Genomic DNA, 26,450 nt, shown 5'->3' with positions numbered 1-26,450 from the left:
AATGACACATACTTTAAGTTTTTTTGTGACAGTATCACCCCATTTTTTTCTTCCATCTTTTTTAAAATTAGGAAACACTTGGTACGTAGCCATAACAAACAACCCCGAAACCTCAGTGCTTTCACCCGACAAACATTTTCTCACTTAACGCCATGAACCTGTAGAACGGCTCTGTTAATCATGGACGTCAGGAATCCAGACTGTGCAAGCACTATTTTGTTATTTGCTTTATATCACAGCATGAATAGGAAGGGAGCATAAAGAATGGTACACCTCGCTCTTACAACTTTCACACAGACATGTCATAGGAATTTCTGCTCATAATTCACTGGTCAAACATATTATAACTAAACCACATGTTAATGGTGCAGGGGAGTGCCATCATACTATAAGCCATAAAGGAAAAGAACTAAAAAATTTGGGGAATAGCACCAATGACTATTATAGAGGGAGCAACTGGAGACAAAAAAACATGTTAGAATGCTATTTTCTATAGATAAGACTTCCTTAACCACACTAAGAGCCACCACAAATGCTTGACTCTATCACTATCTAAATTAATATTTTCTGCTGCTTCATTGCCTATTTACATTAGAATGTAAGCAAGAAAGATGGACTTTGTCTGTCCCCAGGACATTTAATTGTGCTTTGCAAGTAAGGGGATCAAAAATTATTGCTTGATTGGATTGGATGATATGAGCTGGAAGGTATGGAATGAGTTAGATGACAGAAGTCAAAGAAGACCCCAAGGTTTGCTAGGTTGATTAAGAAATAACTGGCTGCTGATGGCCCTGAGTCTCCTTCAAGAGGAAGCCATCCTCTGCAGTCTGCTGTCAGTGGGGATTAGCAGACTGTCTGCGCACCCAGCATGAGACCTTGGTCTGCAGTAATGAGGAGATATCTCACTGCCTTGGGAATAAGTGTGCGCATCTGCAGGCTCCACCTTCATCAGCAGGAGCCACCAGGAAGCCCCAGAACACCATGTGCTCCCAGAAAGACCTCCCATCTCTCTCTCCCTTCAGCACTCATTCTATTGTCGTGCTATCAGCAAGAGGCCATCAGGACTAATTTCAACATGTCCTTTATCTCTGTCACGTCACTTACTATGAGAAGCTCATATGTCTTGGTCGTCTCTCATCTCCAGCATCTAATCCCCATGGAGCTCTGTATATGGCGCTGCTAACTCCTGTCACACTGCGCGCCAGTCCTGATCCCCTCTCGTTATGCCACTAGAACTAATTTTCCAACAAAATTCTTGACCTCACTTCCCCCTCCGGCAGTCGTGCCATCTCTCGTCTTCCCTTTATAAAAGACAAACAAAACACTTCTGAATAGAGTTGTCTATATTTACTTATATTCTGATGCCAATTTCAGTCTCTTCCCTCCCAGTTTTCCTTGCACCTCTTCAATCAGTCTTTTGTTTCTACCAGTCTAAACTCTCCTTATTTAGATAACTATTACCCTCCATGTTAGTAAATCTTGTAGTCAATCTTTTACCTCATTTTACTTGAGCTAGGCTAGTATTTAAAACAGTTGGTCATGTGATGTCTCATTTTGGTTTTGATTTGAATTTCCCTGTTGATTAGTGATGTGTAATGGTTTTTCATGTACCCAAGGACATTTGTATGTCTTCTTTGGAAAAGTATCTATTCAGGGCCTTTGCCCTTTTTTTTTTTTTTTTCACTGAGGAAGATTTACCCTGAGCTAGCATCTGTTGTCTCATTTTTGCTTGAGGAAGATTTTCCCTGGGCTAATATCTGTTCCAGTCTTCCTCTATTTTGTATGTGGGTTGCCACCACAGCATAGCCACTGATGAGTGGGGTAGATACATGCCTAAGAACTGAACCCAGACTGCTGAAGCAGAGTGTGCTGAACTTGACCACTAGGCCATGAGGCTGGCACCACTTTGCCCTTTTTTTAAGCAGCTTATTTGGTTTTTTACTATTGAATTGTATGAGTTCCTTGTATATTTTGTATATTCATCCTTTATCAGATATATGGTTTGCAAATATTTCCTCCCATTCCATAGGTTGCCTTTTCATTTTGTCGATGGTTTCCTTAGCTGTGCAGAGGTGTTTTAATTTGATGTAATTCCATTTGTTCATTTTTTATTTTGTTGCCTGTGCTTTTGGTGTTGAATCAAAAAAATCATTGCCAGGACCAGTGTCAAGAAGCTTACTCTCTCTGTTTTCTTCTAGGAATTTTGTGGTTTCAGTTCTTACACTCAAATCTTTAAGCCATTTTGGGTTGATTTTTGTGTACAGTGTAAGATAGTGGTCCAGTTTCATTCTTTTGCATGTGGATATCTAATTTTCCCAACACCATTTATTGAAAAGACTACCTTTTTCCCATTGCTTATTTTCGGCATCCTTGTAGAAAATTAATTGACCATATATGCAATAGAGATAACAAGTGCTTGCCAGGATGTATAGAAAAGTGAACCCTTGTGCACTGCTGATGGGAATGTAAACTGGTACAACCACTGTGGAAAACAGCATTTCTTGAGTTCCTTAAGAAATTAAAAACATAACTACCATATGATCCAGCAATCCCACTTCTGGTTGTATATCTAAAGAAATAGATATCGTTATCTTAAAGAGCTGTCTGTACTCCCATGTTCATTGCAGCATTAATCACAATAGCCAAGGTATGGAAAATACCTAGGTGTCTATTGACAGATGAATGGATTAAGAAAATGTGGTATATATATATATATATATATGTATATATACAATGGAATATTATTCAGCCTTATGAAAGAAGGAACTCCTGCCATCTGTGACAACATGGATGGACCCTGAGGGCATTATGCCAAATGAAATAAGCCAGACAGAGAAAGAAAAATACTTACATGTGGAATTAAAAAAAATGTCAAACTCATAAAAACAGAGTAGAATGGTGGTTGCCAGGGGCGAGGATATAGGAGAAATGAGCTTGGTAAAAGAGTACAAACTTCTAGTTGTGAAATGAATAATGTCTGAGGATCTAATGTACAGCATGGTGACTATAGTTGATAATACCGTATTGTGTAATTGAAATTTGCTAACAGAATAGAACTTGTGTTCTCACTGTACAAGAAAAGGTTAAATATGTATGATTATGGGTGTGTTAATTAACTTGATTAGGGGATCCTTTCACAATGTATACATAAATCATCATGTTGTTTACTTTATGTATATTATAATTTTTTTCTCAATTATACCTCAATAAAGCTGGAAAAAAAACCCCCTAATAATATAAAAGTCATGCTCTCCTCCTTGAAACTCTTTTGTCCTTGGCTTCCAGCATATTGTGCTCTTTTTGCTTTCTTCTTCCTCGAATGTCTGTTACTTCTAAGCCTCCTTTCCTCCTTGTCGTCCAGATCTCTAATGTGGGAGAGTCCCAGGTCTTAGCCCTTAAATGTCTTCTCTTTTCTATCTGCTTAAACAAATTGGTGATCTCACATGGACACATGGCTTTAAATGATATCTGTATGCTATTGACCCCACATTTATCAGTTCAACCTGAACCTCTGTTCTGAACACCTGGCTCATATATCCAACTGCCTACTCATCTGTCCACTTCTGTCTATGAGCATCTAAAACTTAATCTAAAAGTGAGCTCTTATTTTCTTCCAAATCTGCTTCTCCCATAGACTTCACCATTTCACTTAAGACAATTCCATTCTCCCAGTTGCACAGGCAAAAAACTTTATATTCATCTTAATTTCTTTCTTTCCCTCATACTCCGGATATTGCAAATAGTGCAAACTTGCAAATATCATAGGTTCTCATGAATGTATCCTAAATCGAAACGGTGCTCATCACCACCATGTCCACTCCCTCGTGCGTTGGTTCAAGCTACTATTACCCCTCTGCCTCTTATCCATTTCCACTACTCCTCTTTGACCCTTTCGACTTCTTTTTCATGAGATTTTTATTTTCTTTGGTCAGTGCTTTATTTGTGTTGTTGAAAACTTGGTCACATTTTCATTTGAGTCTATTCTTCCTTAAACACTTGTTGCTATGCAGCCTCCCCAGGAGTTAGGCAGATGTAATCTGAGACTAGCCCCGTTATATGGAGAACAGGGAGAGATGGAAGAAAGAGGCAGCCCACTCCAGACTGGTAGGTGGCAAGGTTAATAAGCAAAGTAACTTACATAGAGGCTTGTCTTGGGTGGCTGAAGACAAGCAGATCTCCGCACCCACCCACCAGAATCTTAAAAGTTTATGTAGAGGCCTTAACTGGCTTCAGTCACGTGCCCAGTCCAGATATTCTCATAATCACATTGCTATCTCAAGGCTGTATCCTTGGAGCAGCTTCTGGGTACAGGGAAGGCAAGAAGAATGAACATTCCAAGGACAGAGGGGTGGGAGGAGCCTCCAATTGCCCAGGTCCAGCTGGAAGGTCAACTGGCGGTCACATCTTCTTGATGACCTCCCCCAACAGCACCTTCTAATTTATTTCTCATTTCTGAGTTAATTGTGTCTTTTTCTTCCACTTCTTTTCTAGATTCATTCCCCTCTTCATGTCTCTCATTTTTTTGGTTCATTTTGAATTTCTAATTCAAGCTGATTTTTTGTATCCACAAATGCTTGTTTGGATATATTCCATTATTTCTGGAGTGTACACTTAACAGTTTTCTTCTGTTTTATGTTATCATTTTGGGGGAGTAGGTGAGATAAGAGGTGATTTTCTTAAATTGATTTGAATTTGCATGAATTTTCATGTCTTGAATTTCTGCAATAGCTCTCTAGGAACTTTTATTTCCTTTGCTGATTCTTATGTTTGGGGTGTTTTTAAGAGTCTTAGTTTATTTCTACCCTTTTCTGTCAGTTTAACAAGGTTCAGGGAGTATAGCAAGGGTTTTGTTTGTTTATTTCAGTGATGGGGAGCGGATTGGGACTTCTCTGATATTGTGGCATCCTTCAATCTTACAGGACCCTGAATTTTCTGCTTTTTCTTTTATTTTTTCCTCCATTACCCAGTTGCTGAAGGGCACTTCTTCCTTTTTGCCTTTTCCTCTCTCTCAGAAGCTACGAAACTGGAAGACTGTCCCTGAAAGTCATTCTTACCCTTCTAAATCCAAAGTGTCCCCTTAAATCACAGTTGCCCTTTATATGATACCTGGTTGTTTATATCATGCATCCTTTTACATCACTTCTCTGTGGAACTTGTACCCATCTACCCAGTCCTTTGTTCGTATTTTAAGATTCAAGGTGATTGCCCCAACTCTCCCTCTCCCCATAGCCAACATCCCTCCTGTCTCCCCTGCTGTTTTTCTTGGTTAGCTCTTACAGTTTCTGCATCCTGATGGTACCTCTATCTTAAGACTTTCCCACCCCAATGTTAACAATCAGGAAATCCTTCCTGATTATTTAATTTCTCAAGCATCAAGCAGGTTTAATCACATTATGTTCCTTATATATATTCTTAATTTTTTCATGGATAACATCCCATTAAATTATTTGCTTACTTGGAGGTTTTCCTAGTAGAGAGGAATAGACCGTTTGGCCTTTGTATTAGTGTTGGTGTTCAGTTGCTGACCTAACAAATTACCACACACAGCAGCTTAAAACAACACAAATTTATTACCTTACAGTTCTGAAGGACAGAAGTCCAACACCAGTCTCACCAGACAAAAGTTAAGGTGTTGACAAGGCTGCATTCGTTTCTGGAAACCAGGGATGAATGCACTTCTGGGCTTGTTGGGGTTGTTGGCCAAATTCAATCCCACACTCAGTAGGAGCTATTGTCAAAATGTTTGTGTAATAAATCTGCCTACATGTAGAGAAACAGTGTAGAGCTCCATATGATTTTAGACTCAGTCTTAGATAACCACAGCACTGGCAATATTTTCATATTCCAACAAATAGCCCTCCTCTTTCACGGTCCCCTTCCCACTCCCAAGCACCTTATGATTGTCGCATCGAAAGGAAGTGCTTTTAGGCCTTAAGAGAACATGACAAAGGTGAAAGCTCTTGACACCACCTCTTCCTCAATAAGTTCCCTGTTTCATACTTGTCTTTGTGTGATGCTTACAAGGTGTGCTTCAAGTATTCTGTTGGTATCTATTCAGAATTCCACAGATTGGACAGTAGTCCATCCTGAGGCTACCTTTCCATCACAGAAATGCACTTATTCTCCAGCTGGGCTTCAGGGTAGTTGCAAAGGATCGTTTTTAATCTTGCTTTCTTGTAATCTTTTAACATCCTGTTTCCATCTCCGCAACACACACATCATGCCATCGTTTTCAAACTATTTATAAGTGTTGATTTGCATTTTTTCTGATTTTCTCTGAATTGTTTTAAGCTCTGGCGTCATTTACTAACCTCCATGTTAAAGAATTTTGCAACAAATTCTCATCAGACTAAAGAGCAGCACATTTGATGGTTCTGTCATTTGCTGCTATTTGTCATTTGTTACTTTGGACAATAGGCAGGAGCAATTTTCTCTTTGGCCACGTCTGAAAGCCTAACCTTATGCCTGCAATTCACAAAAGGAGAGAAGTAGCAGAATAAGGTATTCTAGTTTGAATCCAAATGTATTGGCCTTCTGTTAAATTAAGGAAAATAATTATGATTATGTGTATAAAAGATGGAAGAAAGTTAGGTAGTAACTCATTTCCTTGGCCCTAAATTGACCTTTTCTAAGATTCTATTGCCATATCTCTATAGAAAATAAAAATCTGATCAAGTGTTTATCACACATAGAAGCAAAGGGAATTTATACACGACTTCCATTTTGGCACAAATACCACTAATGAGGTTAAAAGAAAAAGACAGCTTAATAAAAATAAGAAAGCTTTTGAATGGGAGATATTTTAGAATTACTGAAGTTCAGCAGAGAACCATATTAATATTTCTCCCTTCCCATTCCTAGCCAAAGATCTCCTATATCTAGATAAGCCAGCTGTGAATAGCAAAAGTTATCATCTCAAATATCAAAACTTAAACGGGGATGAATAGAGACTTCAAAACATCTAGCAAGTCACGGCTCCCCAAATTATCTGCATTTGCTTCTAGAATGTGTCTTAAGTTTCTGGGAATTAACTGCAAATCACAGCTACTTACCTGTCCCATATTTCCATATCCAAGTGCTGTGCTAGGCTCTGCAGTGACTAAATCAGTGTCTCCCACACTCCAATATCTTAAATATATTGGTTGGGAAGGGCAGACAAATCACTCAGTGATATATAGGAACTATGATAAATACACAGGGTGCTGCAGAAACATAGAGGAAAGATGTCAAATCCAAACATATGTCTGAAGTTGCTAAACTGAGAAGGTATATTTGAAACAAGTTTTAAAGGAGTATCAGATGCGAGAGAATGTGGACGGGAGCAAGTGAGGGCACTTCAGGGAAAGGAAATAAACATAATTCCTACTTATACAAGAAAACTAGAAGTTACCTGTCTGGAAACTGTCAATCTTACCAATCTGACTTCAGCAGCTAAACAGACACATTCTTTCCACCTTTGCTGATGCAAATGTTTAGGTTTTAACTGGTTTCTTGTCTTCCTATTACAGAGAATGTAAGAGAAAAAGAAAAGTCCATAAAATATCAACGAGGCCAACAAGGAGGTACCCAGTTCTCAAGAATGAAAGCATTGTCAAAATGTGTATTTAAATAGCTCTATAAATTTCAAATGGCAATGAGAGATCTTTGTATCCTCTAAGCAATAGTTTGCATGGGGAGACATTTTTCTTCCCTTTCCAGCAAAGCATGTATTTAAGAAGACTTCAATAAATATGAAAACAATATTTGTCACCAAATCATAGCAAATCAGCACAGAACGTAAGAAAGAATAAAATATACTTAAAAATTACTTATTTTGCTGAAGACAAAGCAGGATTAATTTATCCACACTTTCCTAAGATTATTTTAAAAAACCAGATCCAGTGAGGACTAAATACAATAATTTATTATTTCCACACAAAACTACTCTTGCCTGCATCTTACAATAAATTACATGAAAATGATTCACTGCTATTTTTCATTCTGCTGTATGATTTTGGCTGATAGCCTATTTTCTGTGTATGTGATGAAAATTTTTTCACTCTTTCAAATATAGCTCATTTTGTATCACTTGACTTTTATGTCATTATCTTAAGATCTAAATTTAGTCAAAGTAATAAAGCTTGAATTTAATCACTTATTCAGTTGGCATTTATTAAGGGTCTGCTGTGTAAAGACCTCTTATGATTCCAAGAAATATAGCCATTCTCTCCCCAGAATTCTGTAAAGAAAGGACGGAAGGGAACTCAGGGAGGAGCCACCCATCCTGGACTCTCCCTGGTCGTCACTTTCCCTACAATCAATAAACCCATTTGTCTCATCATTCACTCATTTAGTTTAGTCTCTCTTCTCCATTTGTCTTGTTATTCTCAAACACATTTCAATTTTTCTTTTGGAAGTTAACCGAATTTCTTCATTTAGCTAAATCCTATACAGAATGAAAACATTATTTGGGTGTCTGTTCTAGAGAAAAAGTTATTTACCTGAATTAATGATTTGAGCATAGCTGCAAGTTATCCGAAAAAGACATCTTAATGAAAAAGCACTTACACCATGAAGAGGAAAACAGAAAACGTTGTAGAACATTTTTATGCCTTTATTCCTCCATAAAGAACTTTAATTATTTGCACACTCTGTGTAGACTAGGGTAGAAGTTTGAAAGATAAAAGACAAAAAGGCACTGAGTCTATGGGAAAATAAATATTTAAAAATGCAACGGCTCAGATTTTTGCATTTGTGTTTAATCTCCTCAGTTCTGTAAAAGTAAAATATGGAAAGGTGAAAGATGGGAGATAATTCAGAGGAAGACACTAGTTAAATAATGATGGGATGAAATAAATTAGCATGCAGTAAAAGATTAAAGGACTTCAATACATAGAGTTTGCCTAAGAAAGAACAAATAAAAAGCATAGCTATAGTTATTTGAAAGGTGACTATCAAAAACAGATTTAAAACAAACAAAGCCTTGTCTAATACTCAAACAAATTCAGCTTATCTGCAGCAAAACTGTTAGATCAAGTTTGCAGATAACAAAGGTTAATGCTTCTGAGATGAAGGTTTGGGGCTGATCTAATGGAACTGAATCCTGCAAAACCGGGAAGAGAATGCAGAGAGTGCTGACTGTGTCTCTGATTTCCTTACATGAACTCAGGGCCATCAGTAGCTGTGCACAGGATGTCACTGTCACTGCCCTCACTGTGCCCTTCCATCTCAGTCCCTGGCCACCCTCCTCAGCCCAGCCTGGTCCTCCAACAAACTCAAACAGGCACACACACATACTCTCAGAATACCTTAACACACTCGTACACACTGACACACACCCCACAGACGCAGACACACTCACTCATACACTGACACACTTGTACAGTCACACACTCACAAATAACTTCACACACTCACATATACATACTGTCATACATTCGTGTACACTGATACACACTGACATTCACTCGCAGACACTCTCACACTAATAGACACATACACTGTCACACACACACACAGATTCCCATTCTCACACTCACACACAAACACACACTGATACATGCACACGCCCTCCCCTTCTTCCTGCTTGTCTTGTGGGTCCCTAATCAGGTTCCTTCCATGCTGCGCTGCCTGTGCCATGGCTCCCAGTTCCTACAGGCTCATCCGGCAGCCCTCCAGGGTACCACAGACCAAACTCACTGCCCACCCCACTGGACTCTAAAAGATAATTGAGAACAGAAACTGTGTTTTTCATATAACTTCCTAGCATAGTCCCTGGCTTACAGTGAGTTCACAGTAAATGTTTATTAAAATAGAAATGAACCCTTGATGAAACCCGAATTACAGGGATGTTTCTCTCCTCCTCCCTGCCCTTTTCTCCCTCCTTCTTTCTTTCTGAAATAGTTCACAGTTCAGTCTTTAGTGTGACTATATCTACTCTATTTTTCTTACTCTTGCTATTTCTATTCCTATATGCTACTGCACTGTTAAAATGCTGAAGCATTGCGATGCTCAGGACTGGCTGCAAAAGACATCTTTACTTGCTGGTGGACGCCCATGAACACCTCTCCTTGCTGTGATGGGAGACCTCCCTGGCTCTGGCCTTTAAGAAAGGCCACGTTGAATTCTACTTGAAGGGGTCGGCTCTAGCTTCCTAGAAGCCCTTTCCTGCATAGTTGTTTTTTTTGTCTCATTAAATCCTAGGACAAGAGTTACTAGAAAGAGTGAGTGACATATCTCTTTAACCTCGGGGAATGCACTGACTTGGTATTTAAAGGGAACGTTGACACAAAAGTGTTTTGTCATATTTAACATTCTTATTTTTACTTGAAACAGCATATTAGCTATTCTCATCTCCATGCATGGAGAACTGGAAATACTCTCAGGTGGAGTCGTGCCAATGAGATGTTAATTGTATGTGCTTTTACTGATAATTTTAAGTTGTAGAGTCTTGAGAAATATTTGAAACATTAAAATTTAAAACAGAAAAATATATTGTGTCAACAGAAATGTCAAGGATTTCTAGAGACACAGCATGGAAATTGGCTTACGATTTTGATTTGTTGTTAGAAAAGCTTTCAAAACTTTTATAAATTTTATACATCAAAACTCATATATCTAATGACAGTTATTTTCAATGTATGCTGTTGTTGGTCCTGTAAAATTTTTCTGTGAAGGCTGGCACTCCTTCCCTAGAAGAAAAAAGGGTTTTTTTAGAGATCTGTGAGCCTTGGCAAGTGCACCTTTATTATATTAGTGGCCATGTGACTAGAGAGGATGATTTTCTAGTTTCCTGAGGAAATGCCTGAGCAGCCAGACCCAGCCTCTGACTGCACCTGAGCAAGCAGCCAGGCTCATGTGAGAGTCTACTTTCTCCTTGACTTACATAGATGGTGTGTCTCGTACTACTGAGAGGATGGTCCCTGAAACAGGAAAACTGAAGCTTTAGTAAAGCCAGCCCTGGTGGTCTGGTGCTCTCACCCGGGTTTCTTTCCGCATCAGGGAACCACACTATCTGTCTGTTGGTTGTCATCTGTAGTGGCTGCATGTTGCTGTGATGCTGAAAGCAATGCCACCGGTATTTCAAATACTAGCAGGGTCACCTGTGGTGGAGAAATGTCGGTGGAGCTTCCAGCCTAGACAGACTAGGAAGAAAGACCTGGCCACCCACTTCCGAAAATATTGGCCAGGAAAATCCTGCAAATAGCAGCAGAGCATTGTCTGATACAGCGCCTGAAAGGGAGAGGATGGTGCGAAAAGACCAGGCAGGCTTCCACTCTGCTGTACAGGGTCATGAGGAGTGGGACTCCACTGAGGCACTAACAATAACAACCTTTTGCAAGGAAAATACCTTTCCTGATTACTATTCCTGGGAACTATTATTTTCATTAGAATAGTAGCCTGTAGGAAACTGCATGCTCTTTTTCTTTATTTTCTAACAATATTTTGTGGTCTAGATAAAACTGAAGATAAATGACAAATTTGGCTTGACATCTCATTGATCAAACCTATTTTTGTTGCTGAGGCCGTGTGACTAATGCAGGAAGGAAACATTATCCGGGTTTGATGGTGTTGACCGTTGGGCAGAGCACTTGGTATTCAGATCCCTGGAGTCAAGAAAGCCTGTCACAGATAATTTTTATGGAGAGCTTAAATGTCAAAGCAAAGATTAGAATGTCATCCACAGAGAGAAACAACAAATTTGAGGGAAATCTATGTTAAACAGTTCTAGTACAGATTTATGCTACATGGAAAAGTCAGACATTTCTCTGGGCAGGTGTCAATAGAAGGTTCTTATTCCACCTTCCCTGCAGCAATTTTGGGGCAGCTTGGCCCCAAATTTTCAACCTCATACTCTTTTTCAGATCTCTGCATGTTAAAATCGCTGGAAGACCTGGGTTCCACTTCGGTCTTGGTGCTGACCAATGATGTGACATGGGACCCTCACCCTTGGCCACCTCACCTCACCATATAATCAACCATTTGATTATATTAGAATCAAATTCATTCATGTTCGTGAAAGCAGTAGATACTACAAGATTCTGTACAGGTGTGAGATGTTCTAATGTTTCAAGCAAAAGAAACCTTGTGACTATAAGGAAGTTGGGAGGTAATGAAAGTAAAAAGAAAATGATCTAATCAATTTCTTAGATAATTGGAGTTTCTAAAGGGGAAAGGATATTACTTTTAATATCTTATCTCTAATTTTTTTGTAAAGTAAGAGTAGCCCACTTTTGATGTTTACAAAAGAAAAGCTATCACATTCTCATGGTAATTTATGCTTCACTGCAATTCAGAATGACTTGGGGATCAGACTTTCGACCCACACACGTCTAAGTCACCTTGAGGAAAACATTCATTTATTCAATATAGTCTGACGTTTTTCAACTATTTGTTTGTATATTTTTATTTTATATTTAATTAATTTTTCTAAGTAATTTCCCTTCAAAAATTAAATCAATCTAAAATATACTAGGTAGTAAACAAATATTCTCAGACTATTGTTTGTAAATAAGATAAAGTAAAGTACTTTGGAATAACTTTAAATCACTTTAAATATAATGTTCTAAAGTCAAGCCATGGGAAATAATTGTGGGGATTTTTTTTTTTTACCTCTTGAATATAGTTTTTTTGTTTTGAAGTATATGTTTAACTCTTACCACTTACCTGGGAAAAAGGTTCAGGAAGCACCCCTCCTCCATCATTCCTGGGCAGCATGGCTTGACGTGGATGCTGTGTGCTCCTTTTCAGAGCTGGAGGCTGAGGAGTGGTGCAAACATCTCTGCATGGAGTGTCTGGGGACCAGACTGAACGACATCAGCCTTGGGGAGCCGGATCTCCTGGCGGCAGGAGTGCAGCGGGAACAGAATGGTACGTATGCTTTGCCTTCCTTCGTTCTAAAGTGCACTCATCATTGTAGAACTTTGAAATCGGAAAGGCCCTCAGAAATGTTTCAGCCCAATCATTTTTAAAGGAAAGCAAACTGACCAATCTGATCAGTTGTGAAGAGACTTTCCCAAGATTGCGTAGCAACTAGAGAAAATACTACAGTACAACCCAGGTCTCCTGATGTTTCCCTCTGTGACATTGCCCCTTATTTAAATAAGTAACTGATGAGTTGACTCATTATATGTAAGGTTTTGAAGGTACAACATGCATACATTTTCTTCTTTGAGATCTGTTACTGACTTAGAGTCTAAATTAAATTTGATTTATCATGTTATTTATCAATAGATTTTAGGGAGTTTGGCTAATGGTATGTGTTCGCTCAGGCTGTCATAATAAAATACCATAGACTGAGTGGCTTGAACAACAGGAATTAATTTCTCACAGTTCTGGGGGCTGGAAGTCCAAGATTAAGGTATCAGCAGGGCCAATGTTGTGTGGGACCCTCTTTTTGGCTTGCAGACAGCTGCCTTCTTGCCGTGTCCCCTCAAGGCTGAGAGAGGAAGAAAAAGCAAGGTCTCCCACGACTTATAAGGACATTAATCCCATTATGAGGGACACGGCCTCATGACTTCATCTAAACTTAATTACTCCCAAAGACTCCATCTCTAAATACTATCACTTTGGGGGTTGGGGCTCCAACATGTGAATTTTAGGGGGAACCCAATTCAGTCCAAAGCATACTATAAACCAGAAAGTGCAGTGTTTCAAATCTCAGATTATAACAAAATTGAGCTTTATGTGACACACTATTTACTTATTACACCGTTCTCTAATTTGACAGGCATTTCTGATGTTTCTTGAGAATTTATGCTGCATGTTCTTCAGCAGCACCTCTAAATAATGAAATCAAAGTAATGTAGTGAGCTCCTTTTTCTCATTTTTTAAAATAATTATCATCATCGACAGATGATACAGTAATATGAACATAGAAACTTTTCAGTTTTGCCAATTTTTTTTTTTACTTTATTTTTTTTCCTTTTTCTCCTCAAAGCCCCCCAGTGCATAGTTGTATATTCTTCATTGTGGGTCCTTCTAGTTGTGGCATGTGGGACGCTGCCTCAGCGTGGTTTGATGAGCAGTGCCATGTCCTCGCACAGGATTCGAACCAACGAAACACTGGGCTGCCTGCAGCGGAGCGCGCGAACTTAACCACTCGGCCACGGGGCCAGCCCCCTAGTTTTGCCAATTTTTGATGGCTATTCTTTTTGGAAAGGTTGAAGAATATTGGTGAAGCTTGACACAAATTATTAAAAAGAAATTCTGGAATTACCTGTGGTTTATAAATTAGACAGCACAGGTGCAAGTGCACCAGGATAGCACTTGAGGATAATGACGTTGTTATTACTAAGAATCTTCTAACAACCATCACTGTCTCGCAGCCCATTTAAAAACATGGTTTTTTGTTTATTGCTAAACTGAAAAAACAAGTTTTCCCCATTCATTGATCATGAACATATATGAGCACAAAATATTGCCCGTATTGATAGTTTCCAGAAAGTCACAAAGGCGTTTCTGTGGCAATTTTTCTAGCTTCTTTTTTCTATTTCAGCTCCTCTCCCACACTCTCTCAGATGTCATCTCTGATTTTTTTCTGAGAGCTGTGCTAAGTACAGAATGTCCATAATCATGCTGCTTAAAGTATGCTGCTCTTTCACAGTTTAAGAAAAGAAGGAAAAACCTCTTACTGATAAGCCTTCGTCAAGTACTACATAAAGCAATATGAAGAAAGCGAAGAAACTAGGCCTGTGGGTGGAAGCATCATTGTATCATTGTGCAGCTCATTTAGTGTGAATTTTATGCTTTTACTTTAAAAATTGGAGATTGCATATGGTTTCCATCCAAGTGGATAATGTACTCCTTTGGTTTATTGTAATTTTTATTTCTAATTTGATAATAGTGTCAAAGAAATTTGCCTAGAATGTAAAGAGAAATTTGTAATATAAATTTTTTAGGATAGAACAAACATAGAATTAAATGCCAGAGCTACATAAAAAGAACAAGTGGAGACAGCCTGCCAAGTAAACTTTTCAGGCCACGATTTGAGTGCAGGCTACTCCCCTTAATTAGCTCCCCTTAATTAACCAGTCACTAACTCTCTTCTGATTTCAGTTTCCTAATGTATGAAAATGAACTCATACCTACTCATGGTGCTGTCATGATGGTTAAATGAGATCATATAAAATAAAGAGTAACTCTCGTGCTTAGCTCAATTTTTTTAAAAAAGTACAAGTTTTTTGTTAAGCACAAGTAGAAAGAGAAAAATCAAAAAATAATTCCTGCATATATTTTAGAGAAGACCTGAAAGTATAACAACATCCAATGCCATAAATGCTTTTCTTAGGTTTATTTTGTTTAATAATCCTGTCTTCTTAGAACGGGGTAAATGTGCTTTTAAAAATATATTTTAAAAGTTTATGAGTAATTATTTAGTTAGAGAGGGTAGCATTTGGTTCATTTGATGATCTCTTAGAAGTACATGGTACACTGGAAGGAAATCAGCAGTCTTACTTAAACACACACGTGCACACACTCGTGATCACTAAGACTCTTTAGTGTTGAGCATTAAAAGGAAAATTCTTGGATGGAAGTATTTCCTTTCTCCAGGAATCATCTCCAACTTGGGTGAATCTCTCTCTGAGTACCAAGGTCATGGACATAGCCGTTACTCTGGGCTCTTGGAGTCTGCAGACACTTTCTTTAAAGTGCTTCCTCCAGTCCAGATAATAACCCCTTTCCTCTGTTCCTCTTGGCTCATTGAGGGCTAGCTAAAAGATTTTTAAATAGTCATTCATACCATAGGAGAACACAAAAAGAATAAATCTCGACAGAAGGTCAAGATTGCAGACTCTGCTATTGCTAACTCAAAAATTCCGCTATATATATGTGTACATGCTGCCTGGGAGAGAAACACACTCACACACACACACACACCCCCTCACAGGCGCAATTTGTTACTTTCATACCCTGACTTTCTCACTTCCTATCAACAGACTTCTCCTGTAAATATGATCATTCCATTCTAGGGTCCCCCCTGAAATAACTACCGCTAGTCTGTAAAATCTCATGGTAAAGACTACGAATGCCATTTAGCCAACTTGAACCCTCTCCCTTGGGCCCCACGATTGCTTTAGTGACACACATCTTCCTTAGACAGTATACCCATTCATTTGACTATGTGTAGGGAAAGTATTTGTTGTTCTAACTCGCTAATTAAAGCCTTCTAAAAACAATGTTCTCTTTTACAGCAGTCCTTTCATGGCTTTGCATCACTATTCCAGTCTCTCCAAGTATGACATCTCTTAAATAAAATCCTTAACTTCCTAATACATGTTTGAAGTTGTTAATATATACAAATTGGGATAAACTCTTTATGAAATCTTTGTCATTACAGATTCAGGGGTTTTTTTTAATTATATAATTTATTCTTCATCAGAAACATTATTTTGCTGTTTATCAATGATATGCTTGAATTTAGTTTGAAATTTCTCCTATGAGATGAGAGACATATGCATGCAGAATTGATGTCACTGATTACATTATTGTGGCTTGTGGTATCCTGTCATCGAGGAGGCACACACTGCCAGTCTTGACCACAGCATTTGTTTTGAAATATTTCTGTTTCTCCTCTAGTGTTTTTCTGACTCTTCAGACAGCTTTGTCTGATTTACTCTGAGACTAGCTAAGAATAAACATTTGTGCAAATAATTTTTAAAGATGTAATGTGTGTTGCTGAGATAAAAGGGGCTATTGATTAAATTCTTTGCCATAATCATCTTTATCTAGTGCTGTCAGTTGCTTTCATATCGACTCAGAGTCCCACATGGTGTAGGGGGAGGTAAGCAAACGCACACACACACACACACACACTCTTATTCTTACACTGCAGATAACACTGCCACAGGAAGTGCATATTAAGTACACATTTTGAACTTTAAATTCTTACAACTTCCTGAATCTTCACATCTTTCAGTAGTATTTAAGATAGCCTACGCTGACCTTAGAAAATGCTAATGTATGGTGTTAGAATCATAGTTATTTATAAAGGATTCAAAATACATAATAGCAATTCTAGAAGACAAATGTTATGCATTAATCATTAATAGCAGAAGTAGGCACCATAACCAAGAAGCAACTCACTTGTAGGAAATTCCTGCACTTGCAGTTGGAAGTGGATTAAGAGGATATGTCCAATTTTCTATTGATGCAAGAGATGGCCATCTGGAACAAAATGGAAACATAACCTCAGATAGTGCATCTGGTTAATGCAGAGTCAGATCTGAGGGTTTGCTTTTGTCCAGGCCCTAGTGTCCCTGCTTATGAATGGACTAGAATTGGCATTAATTCCTACTTTTAGCCTAAGAATGTGTATAACCTTTATCTAGAACCAAAGCAGTATTCCAGTGTTGTTTCTAACTTATTTACCTGGTTGCTATAGTAACCATGCTCCCTGCATTCCACTCAGACACCCTCATATGTTGTTCACTCATTCATTATTCACCCATCAAACATTTTGAGGCTATGATACGCAGGAACTAAGCTGAGGAAATGTAGAATTATGCAAAATATGCTCATGACTTTTAAAAAGCTCACAGAGTAGTAGGGGAGACAAACCTATAAGCAAGGTGTACCTATCACTGTCTTTAAAAATAATGCTGTGTTATGGGTCACCACAAAATCTCAAGAGCACAGACCTGGAAGTATGTCCTTATCGTTCATCATAGGTGGGTTGGCTAGGGTTCAGCTGACTGAGGTCGGGTGCTGCTGAGATGGGCTCCAAGCTGCAGATGGTGTCTCTCATCCTCCTTACACTAATGGCTACCCAGGGCATGTTATCAAACAAAAACCAGTAGAGCAAGAGAGCAAGCCCAAACTTGCAACATGATTTAAGTCTCTGCATGCAGCATGTCCACTGACATTCCCCTGGCCAAGGCAAAGGCTGTGGCCGTCGCCAAGTCAGAGGGCGCAGAAGTCCACTCCATCTTTGAGGCCGTGACACTGGTAAGAACATGTGATCTCAGATGGAGAGGAAGGGAAGAATTGAGAAAAACATCTGAGGTATAATAAGCCACGGGCTAAAATAAAAATAAAAGGAAAGCACTGTGGTATAGGTATGATCAATTCTAATCAGAGCAGCCTACCCTCTTCTTTTCCTAAAATTATTCCCACAAATAAACTTTCTCACTCAGTCAACTCTGATGTTCTTAATGTCCCTCAATGGTTAAAGGCAATATTAGCAGGACTTTACTTATGTGGCAAATGACCAGTTAATGACCAAACAATGACAATAATAAGAATAAACCTCTCTCTATTTTGAAGATCTTTTCTCCAGTTTTTCAAAAATGATCTGGGGTAAACCGTATTCACTCCTACACGTTCTTTATAACCAGTAATAAAAGAGTTTTCCACAGAATAACACTGAGCAAAACCAACTTTGGCATGGGGAAAAGAGCCTACGCTTACCTATGTTTGAGCTTCTAAAATGCCATCCACATACTCTCATGTTTCCCAAAGTGAGTTCCAGGAAATACTACAACATGTTCTCTGAAGTGAGGGAATCAGTGGAGTGACTTTAATACTATATAACACTGTTTTGGGTTCACTTGTGTTCCCCCCAAAAAAAGATTGGTCAAATCTTAACCCTCAGTACCTAGAATGTGACCTTATTGGAAATAGGGTCTTTACAGAGATACCAAGTTTAAATGAAGTCATTAGAATGAGCCCTAATCCAATATGACATACAACAGGTCCTTATAAAGAGGGGAAATTTGGGCACAGAGACAGACACGCACAGAGGGAAGGTGCTGTGCAGACACACAGAGAGAAGACAGCCACGTGACTGGAGGGACGCATCTAGCAGCCAAGGAGGACAAGGATTGCCAGCAAACACCAGGCACTGGAGGAGGCAAGGAAGGGTCCTCCCCTAGAGCCGCCAGAGAGAGCATGGCCCTGCCAGTACCCTGATTTCAGACTTCTGGCATCCAGAACTGTGAGATGATAAATTTCTGTTGTTTTGAGCCATCCAGTTTTTGGTACTTTGTTACAGCAGCCCTAGGAAACTGATACCAACACTACATGATGTCACAATATGCATTAGCAGAATAAAGCTATTGAGAAGTCCTATAGTAAAGATCTTGTTTAACTTTGTATAAGGCAACCTTTCCAAAACTTGCTTTGCCTATATGTTTCTTTCTACACATAACACCTATTCATATCCTGTGGAACTTATGTTCCATGAATACATATTTGAAAATGCTGGTATCACCAACAGAGGTGATAATCTACAGGGAAAGCTGAAAGGTGATGGTGATGGGAACAGCCACCCTGGCGGGAATGAGGTGACATTTATGGGTGCAACACAGAGTCTTGAATGGGCCACAGCTGTTTGCCTAGCCTTGTGTTGAGGAGCTTTATTTTCACTATTTGATTCATATGGACCCTGCATATAATTAACAAACCAGGTTAAAATCACTGCTTTCCCCATTTCGTCTCCGGTATGCACTACAATGGAATAAAGATCATTGCCTTATATATTTCTGCCTGTCTTTGTGATAGTTGCTTCAGGGAAATCAAAGATGTTTTGTAGCACTTCTCTTACCACTCTGACAACTCTAAATGATCCATTTGTCTGACTCTAACCATAACGTTACAGAGTGAGATGCATACTGGAAGAAATACCTTGAAACTCCAAAGAACCTGTTTTGTTTCCTTTGCCCTGGAAGCATTCCCCATACAAACACAGTGAGAACAAAGATGCAGATTTCAAAAGCATTCATAGTTATGTGAAAGAGAAAGCTTTGGAGGAGAATGCTGAGTCCAGAACTACTGGTGCCTCCCAGCTGCAGGCAAGAAGCGGGACTTGGAAAACAAGAGATTTATGCAAAGTAAGAAGTAAATACTTTGCCCTTTCCCTTTCCATGGGAGTTCAGGTAGACAGAAGCACAGGGGTTATATCTCCTCATGTAAATAAAGGTTACTTCAAGAGCAAAGGCTAGAATTTCATTCCCCATATTGGGTTTGATGACAAGCCTAGGAAGAATAGTGGAGAGATGTCAGTAGAGCCAAGTGAGGCATAAGAAGGTAAAGAGCTTTAGTTGTCTCAAAACTGAGTGTGGTATAGAGGGCATGCCCAAGGTTCCCGTAGGCCCAGACTGGACCCCAGATACAAACAGGGAGCAGAAGTTGCCATATCACAGGAAAGCAGAGTGAAGTAACTTCATTATGACGTGAGTACATATAAACCAGATAAGACGTCTCTCGTTTCCTCTGCCGACACCTGTGACTATATCAGTTCTGCCAGCTTTCAGTTCAGCCTAGAGGAAAGGGGGAGGAATCTCAGAGACTGAATTTTGTTCAGAAACTGAGTTAAATGAGTCCTAGTTTGACAGGAAAGCAAACAGAAACATACACACACAAATAAAGAAAAGAAAACCTTAACTGAATTCAATGAATTGAATCTCATTTCATTTGGTATACTCAAGTTTTAATGATCTGGTTTTCTTTCCTGCTACAGTAAAACAAACTGTATTATAGAGCATGAAAGTCAAACGTGGAGCCTGATGAACGACAGTTGCCAAACAAATTTTGCACCTCATCAAGTTCTATTCCACTTCTTATAAGCTGTGGGGCCATGGTCAAGTTACTGAAATTCTCTACATTTCAGCTTGCTACTCTTGAGGATGATAATGATAGCATATGTCTCATAAGGTTGTTGTGAGGATTAAGTAAAATACAGCACGGAAAGCAAGTAGCACAATGCCTAACAGGAAAGTCAGTATTTCTCTGGGAATTTGACGAACATCTCCATCACATTCACATCAGGTGCATGTTACGTGAGAAAATTCTGGACCCCCACCCACACCTACAAAGTAAACATCTCTGGGATGTGGGGCCATGTGTCTCTGTATGTTACGAACCTCAGTGACTGTAACATGCACTAAGATTTGAAAACTGAGTAACAAACTGTCAATTATAATTAACTTCAAAAAGTCTACCAGTGAATTTAAGAATTTGTTCATTTCGTGCAAGTTTCAAAACTATTGACATAAATTTAATCACAACATCCTTGTATCATCTTCTTAATACCTGTTTACACTGTAGATATCCCCTTTTTTACTTCCTATAGGTTATTTGTGCCTTTTTTTCTTAATCAGCATCATCAGAGATTACCAATTTGTTAGACTTCTTTTCAGTATGTTTTAAATTGTGTTAATTTCAGCTCTCATTCATTGTTACTAATCACTCATTAGTTGCTCCACAGTTTGGGGTTTAATTTCAGGTTCTTTTTCAAATTTCTTGAGATGGATGTTTAGATCATTAATTTTTAGTCTTTCACTTTACTAATACATTTTGTAAAGATCTACGTATTTCTTTGAGCACAGTTTAAAATCCTAATAGTAACAATATCATCCCCACAGCTCAGATTATTATATAATAAATGTTAAAATTGGAGGAAAAAGTGTGGGGGATAATGTTTTTAATTTCCATCTGCCATAAGGGACAAAAATCAAAATATTATATCTGATTATAGCCTTTGTAAATAAAAATCTAATATATAATTTAAGTCTCTGAAGCTTACTGGATAAAAATATTTAAAATATAATAAAGGAAATGGTTAGGAATCATACAAAATAAAACACGGCAATATAAATAAGGTGTTAATAATTTGACAATAAATACTAAATTCGAACAAATCAATTTTTATTAAGACATAGCTTTTCCCAGATTGGATTAAAAAATAATCTAATTTATACCCCTTAATGGATATTCAAATTACCCAAACTGACTCAAGAAAAAATAGAAAATCCACTGAAGAAATTAAAATTATTACTACACAACTTCTCATACACAAACTCCAGTCCCATGTAGTTGCACTACTTGAATTCTGTGAAGCATTTAAAGAAGGAATAATACCAATCCTGTGCAAACTTTTTCAGAAAACATAGGAGGAGGGATTATTCCTTACTTCATTTTATGAGCCCACTACAATCCAGGTAATAAAACCAGACAAAGTCAGTACAAGAAAAGAAAACTGCAGACTAATATGTTTCATGCATAGAAGTACAAAATCCTTTTAAAAATTAGAAAGTGGAATACTAAAGTATTACATTAAAAAGAGAATACACTCTGATGAATATTGGTATGTCCTGGAAATGCAAACGATCCCAGAAATCAATCAATATGTTTCACTTTATTAATAGATTAAGGGATAAAATTGTATAATAATTACAATTGATTCATAAAAAGCATTAAATACAATATGCATTTATGAAAAGAACTCCCAAAAACCTAGGGATGGAAGGGGACTTTCTCAAACTGACGAAGGACATCAATGAAAAACCTTCAGAAAATATCATTCTTGAAAGTAAAATATTGAATGCTTTCCTCATAAATTGGGAATAAAACAAAGATATCCTCTCTCACCACTTCTAATCAATATTCTACTTACAGTCCTAATTTGTGTAATATGACAAGAAAAGATAGTAAAATCATAAAAATCAATAAAAAGATAAGAAGCTAGGATTGTGTACCTAGAAAACACTAAGGAATCTATAAGAAGGCAACTACAACTAAGTGAATTCAATGATGTTGCAGGATAAAAAGTTAATATGCAAAAAATTACATATATATGTAATTATCTATTTTAATCTAAATAATATTTACACACACATATATATTAGCAATGAACAATTACAAAATGAAATATAAAAATATCATTTACAATACCATCAAAAAACTTCACATACTAAGGGATAAATTTGGCAAACTGTATAACCAGACATCTATGCTGAAAACTAGATATTGCTGAGAGAAATTAGAAGATATCTAAATAAATTAAATAGTAATCCATGTTTATGATTATAATATTCAGTATTGTTAAGATGTCAGTTCTCCTTAAATTAACCTATAGATTCAACACTATCCCAATAAAAATCCTAGAAGCTAGACTTTTTTTCTAGAACTTGACAAGGTAATTTTAAAATGCATTTGGAAGGCAAAGGACCAAGACTAGCCCAAGTATCTTGAAAAGGAAGAAGCAAGTTGGAATGGGTAACCTTCCTAATTTCTAGATTGATTAAATAATTATAAGTGACACAGCCATCCAAATAGAGGATAGATGAAGAGTTCAATGAAATAGAATTGAAAGAAAATGATCTACATATACACAGATAAATAATTTTTGACATGGGCACCAAACCCCTTTTTCATAAGCTTATTGGTCATTTTAATAAGAAACTAAAAGTTTCTTTAATAAACAGTTTTAGAGTAACTGGATATCAATGCACGAAACAATGAACGTCAACCCCTACCTCACGCCACATTCGAACATCACTTTAAGATGGATACAATTTTGGGATCACTAAAATTTTTTGTATAAAACACTGAAAGCAAACTATCAATAGAAATAATCTAGGCATCATCAAAATTCAAGCCTATGCTCATTAAAAAAGCACCATCAAAAAGTTACAAAGGAAATAAAAAATAAAAACAGAATGCCACAAACTGGGAATAAATGAGTGATGTGTGGAAGCTGGATGTTACCAGCTTACAAGAGCCTACTACCAGAGGCAAAAATAACCTACCGTGTTAGAAACTGGATCAGTGGTTGCTTTTAGGGGCATGTGCAGCTGGAAAACAGGATAAGGGAACTTTCTGAGCTGACAGAAAAATTGTATGTCTTGATGTGCATTTGTCAAAACTGAAAGAATGTTATAAGTAAGATGTGAACATTTCATTATGTTTCAGTATAGTTCAATATACCAGTTAACGTGAAAAGTAAAATGCTAAAACTGCTATGAGAAGTGTAGGATAATATTTAACCTTCTTTCGATAACAAAAGACTCATTAGAAAAATTAAAGAAAACTATTTTCCACCTTCTGGACTTAAATACATACTGTAAGCAAAATTAATGATAAATCTGAGTTGAAATACTTGTCATTAACATAGGAGGAAAAATGCCTAGTATATAGGAGTCTCACAGTCAAGAAGAGAAGCAGAAAGCCTGTTTTTAAAAAATCTGGCAAAGGATTTTTGCCAGATTTTTATAGAAAATTTTTGCCAGATTTTATATACTGGCATTTATATAAATGAATATATAAAGTATATTTTTATTTGGAATTTATATTGGTAAGGAATTTCTGAAAAGCAATTTGGCAGTGTGTGATTCTTAAAAGAGTTTATGGCATCTAACCCAATGATTCAGATTTTAGTGCCCAATGTAAGTTAATAATCAAGGATATTAAAATGATCCAAAATTTAAATACAAGAATAAAGTAAGCCCTATAACTCAATATCAAATGAGTGAATTATTCATCAAATTGAGCTGAAAGTTGGTTATTTTATTACACCCTAATTTATGTTAGACAAAAGTTGGCTTAACTTCAATATTCACTGAATAGATAATTATTATATAAAATATGGTCTGGCTATATAGTGAAATATTATGCATTTATTAAAAATTATATCCCCAAGGAATATTTAATAGCATCTGAAAATTCTTATACTATAAGAAGTACAATACAAAAGGTTTAATACTTTATATTTAGTATAATAATAATTATATATGAATATGTTTGTATCTTAAGATACAGTATTACTTTCACGGAGACCATCTCTGTAAGGTATAATAGCAGTGGAATTTATTTTTTAAATGACTTTCTGTATTTACTACAATGAACATGAGTTACTTGGAAATGCAGATAAAATGCTGTCAACAGTCATTTAAAAAAGAAAGAAAGAAACAAAGAAATTGCTGGGGAATTAAAAAGTATTTCTATGTTTTTTTTTAAGTGCTGCCAATTGACTCAAGAAATAAAAGAGTTCCAATTCACAGTGGCCATTGAGCAGATGGCACCTGGCAACTGAATTTATTGCTCTTGCCACATTATAATAAAATAAATTTTGACAGATTTCAGTACTATGATGGAAATGGAGTCACAATTTCTGAAGAGTTCCACAAATGTCAACAAGCATAAATCATGCTTGTTTCATTGCTGGTAATTGCATTATACAGATCTCAGGAGGTGTCTAAATGTGCAAATATCGGCTTTCTCAATGTGGTTCCATTTCTACAGCTGCTGAAATTGAAGGCTGACCACTGCAATATCCCAATATTATGGAAGTTTGTAGATAAGAATATAAAGTTCAGAATGATCTTGAAATATATTATTTTCTGAGTAATATCTGGTTCTATTTAACTTTTTTGAGCACTTCATATAACTGTTAAAAACAAAACACATTGTATCAAACAATGAGATGAACCTAGATTCCAAATTGAGATGAATACTCAGTAATAAATTCCAACACTCCCAAGCAGGTGTTCGGTTTTTCAAATATCAGATTCTTATGGACTTATTCCTTAATGCTTAGTATTAGACCAGTGACTCTGGCCTTCTGACTAAATAACATTTAGTAAACTCTTTATTAATTTAGTATTAATATTAAGATTTCATGTTTTGAATTGGGATGTAGCAATTGTTAAATATAGAGCCTAGAATGGGACTTTCTTGCGGTCTCAGAAATGCGCTGCAGCCCAGAGAGGTGGATAATGGGTGAAAAGCACCAAGACATTCTAAAGACCAGGCTGGAAGATTCTTTGAAGAGAATTCTTTGAAGGTCTTTCACAGGAGAAGGGCAGAAAGGAGGGGGCACACCCCCTCTAAGCAGGATGAGAGGGGAGAGGCTGGAGCACCACTCAGGATTTGGATTGTTTGCCAGATTGGGAGACTGACCTCTGGACTCACCCCTGCTTGTGGATCTGTCGAGTCACGTAGTCTTGCCCAGACTGGCACCAGTGCAGTGCGCCAGGGAGTCCTGGGGATAACCCGAGCTTGCAGGTGTAGTGGTCTCCATTCTCACTCCAATGAATCTGAGGGCAGGATGCAGGATGCGGGCTGCAGCTGTTCATGATTGCCAAATAAGGAGATAAAGGTCACCAACGGGACAAGATATGTTCCACATTTGATGGGACAACTAAGTTTGAGTCTTTTAATGAACTAGCTGCAATAATAAATTTAAGTTAAACAGTCTTCCATAAATATTGGGTTTTCTGATCACTTGACATTTTAAGGGAAAAAAAATGAATTCTCTTGCCATAAGATAATCTCAGTTAAATCTTTAAAGTTATTTTGACCAGTAAATTATACATAGAGTGAGTTTTACTTTGTGGAATCACTGGTTGATGGGAACAGCTAAGAGATTTGAAATTATAAATAAATTGTCCAGTTATTCACAGCTATTATTAATCATTACATAACTAGTTTATATATGATATATAAATGTTTGTAATTATTAATTTTCTTTGTTATTTAAGTTAGTAATACCCAAACATTTTAATTAATGAACTTTAACAAATATTTAAGTCTCTACTCTCTGGAAGACCCTGGGATTGAAATTAAGAAAATTGGGGATATCACCAAAGAGCTAACAAACACCTTCCTTTTGGTGGGGCTTCTCCTCTTGAGTCATAGTTGTATTTTAAGAGGAAGAGAAGGTAAAAGTGTAGTTCACACCTGCCCACTTAGCT

The 26,450-nt window shown here is 37.4% G+C and overlaps 1 protein-coding gene across 1 annotated transcript in view; it reads left to right on the top strand.

The window, feature by feature from the left end:
* DOK6 (docking protein 6) overlaps window positions 1-26,450 on the top strand; it is a 400,855-nt gene that overhangs the window by 217,878 nt on the left and 156,527 nt on the right. The window contains exon 4 of the mRNA XM_046672318.1: window positions 12,730-12,849. Coding sequence (XP_046528274.1) covers window positions 12,730-12,849 — 120 coding nt within the window. The remainder of the gene's footprint in view (window positions 1-12,729; window positions 12,850-26,450) is intronic.

The sequence above is a fragment of the Equus quagga genome, chromosome 9 (assembly GCF_021613505.1).
Source record: "Equus quagga isolate Etosha38 chromosome 9, UCLA_HA_Equagga_1.0, whole genome shotgun sequence".
Taxonomy (NCBI): Eukaryota; Metazoa; Chordata; class Mammalia; order Perissodactyla; family Equidae; genus Equus; species Equus quagga.
Note: the sequence above shows the minus strand (reverse complement) of the source record. Positions and strands in the feature narration are given on the sequence as shown.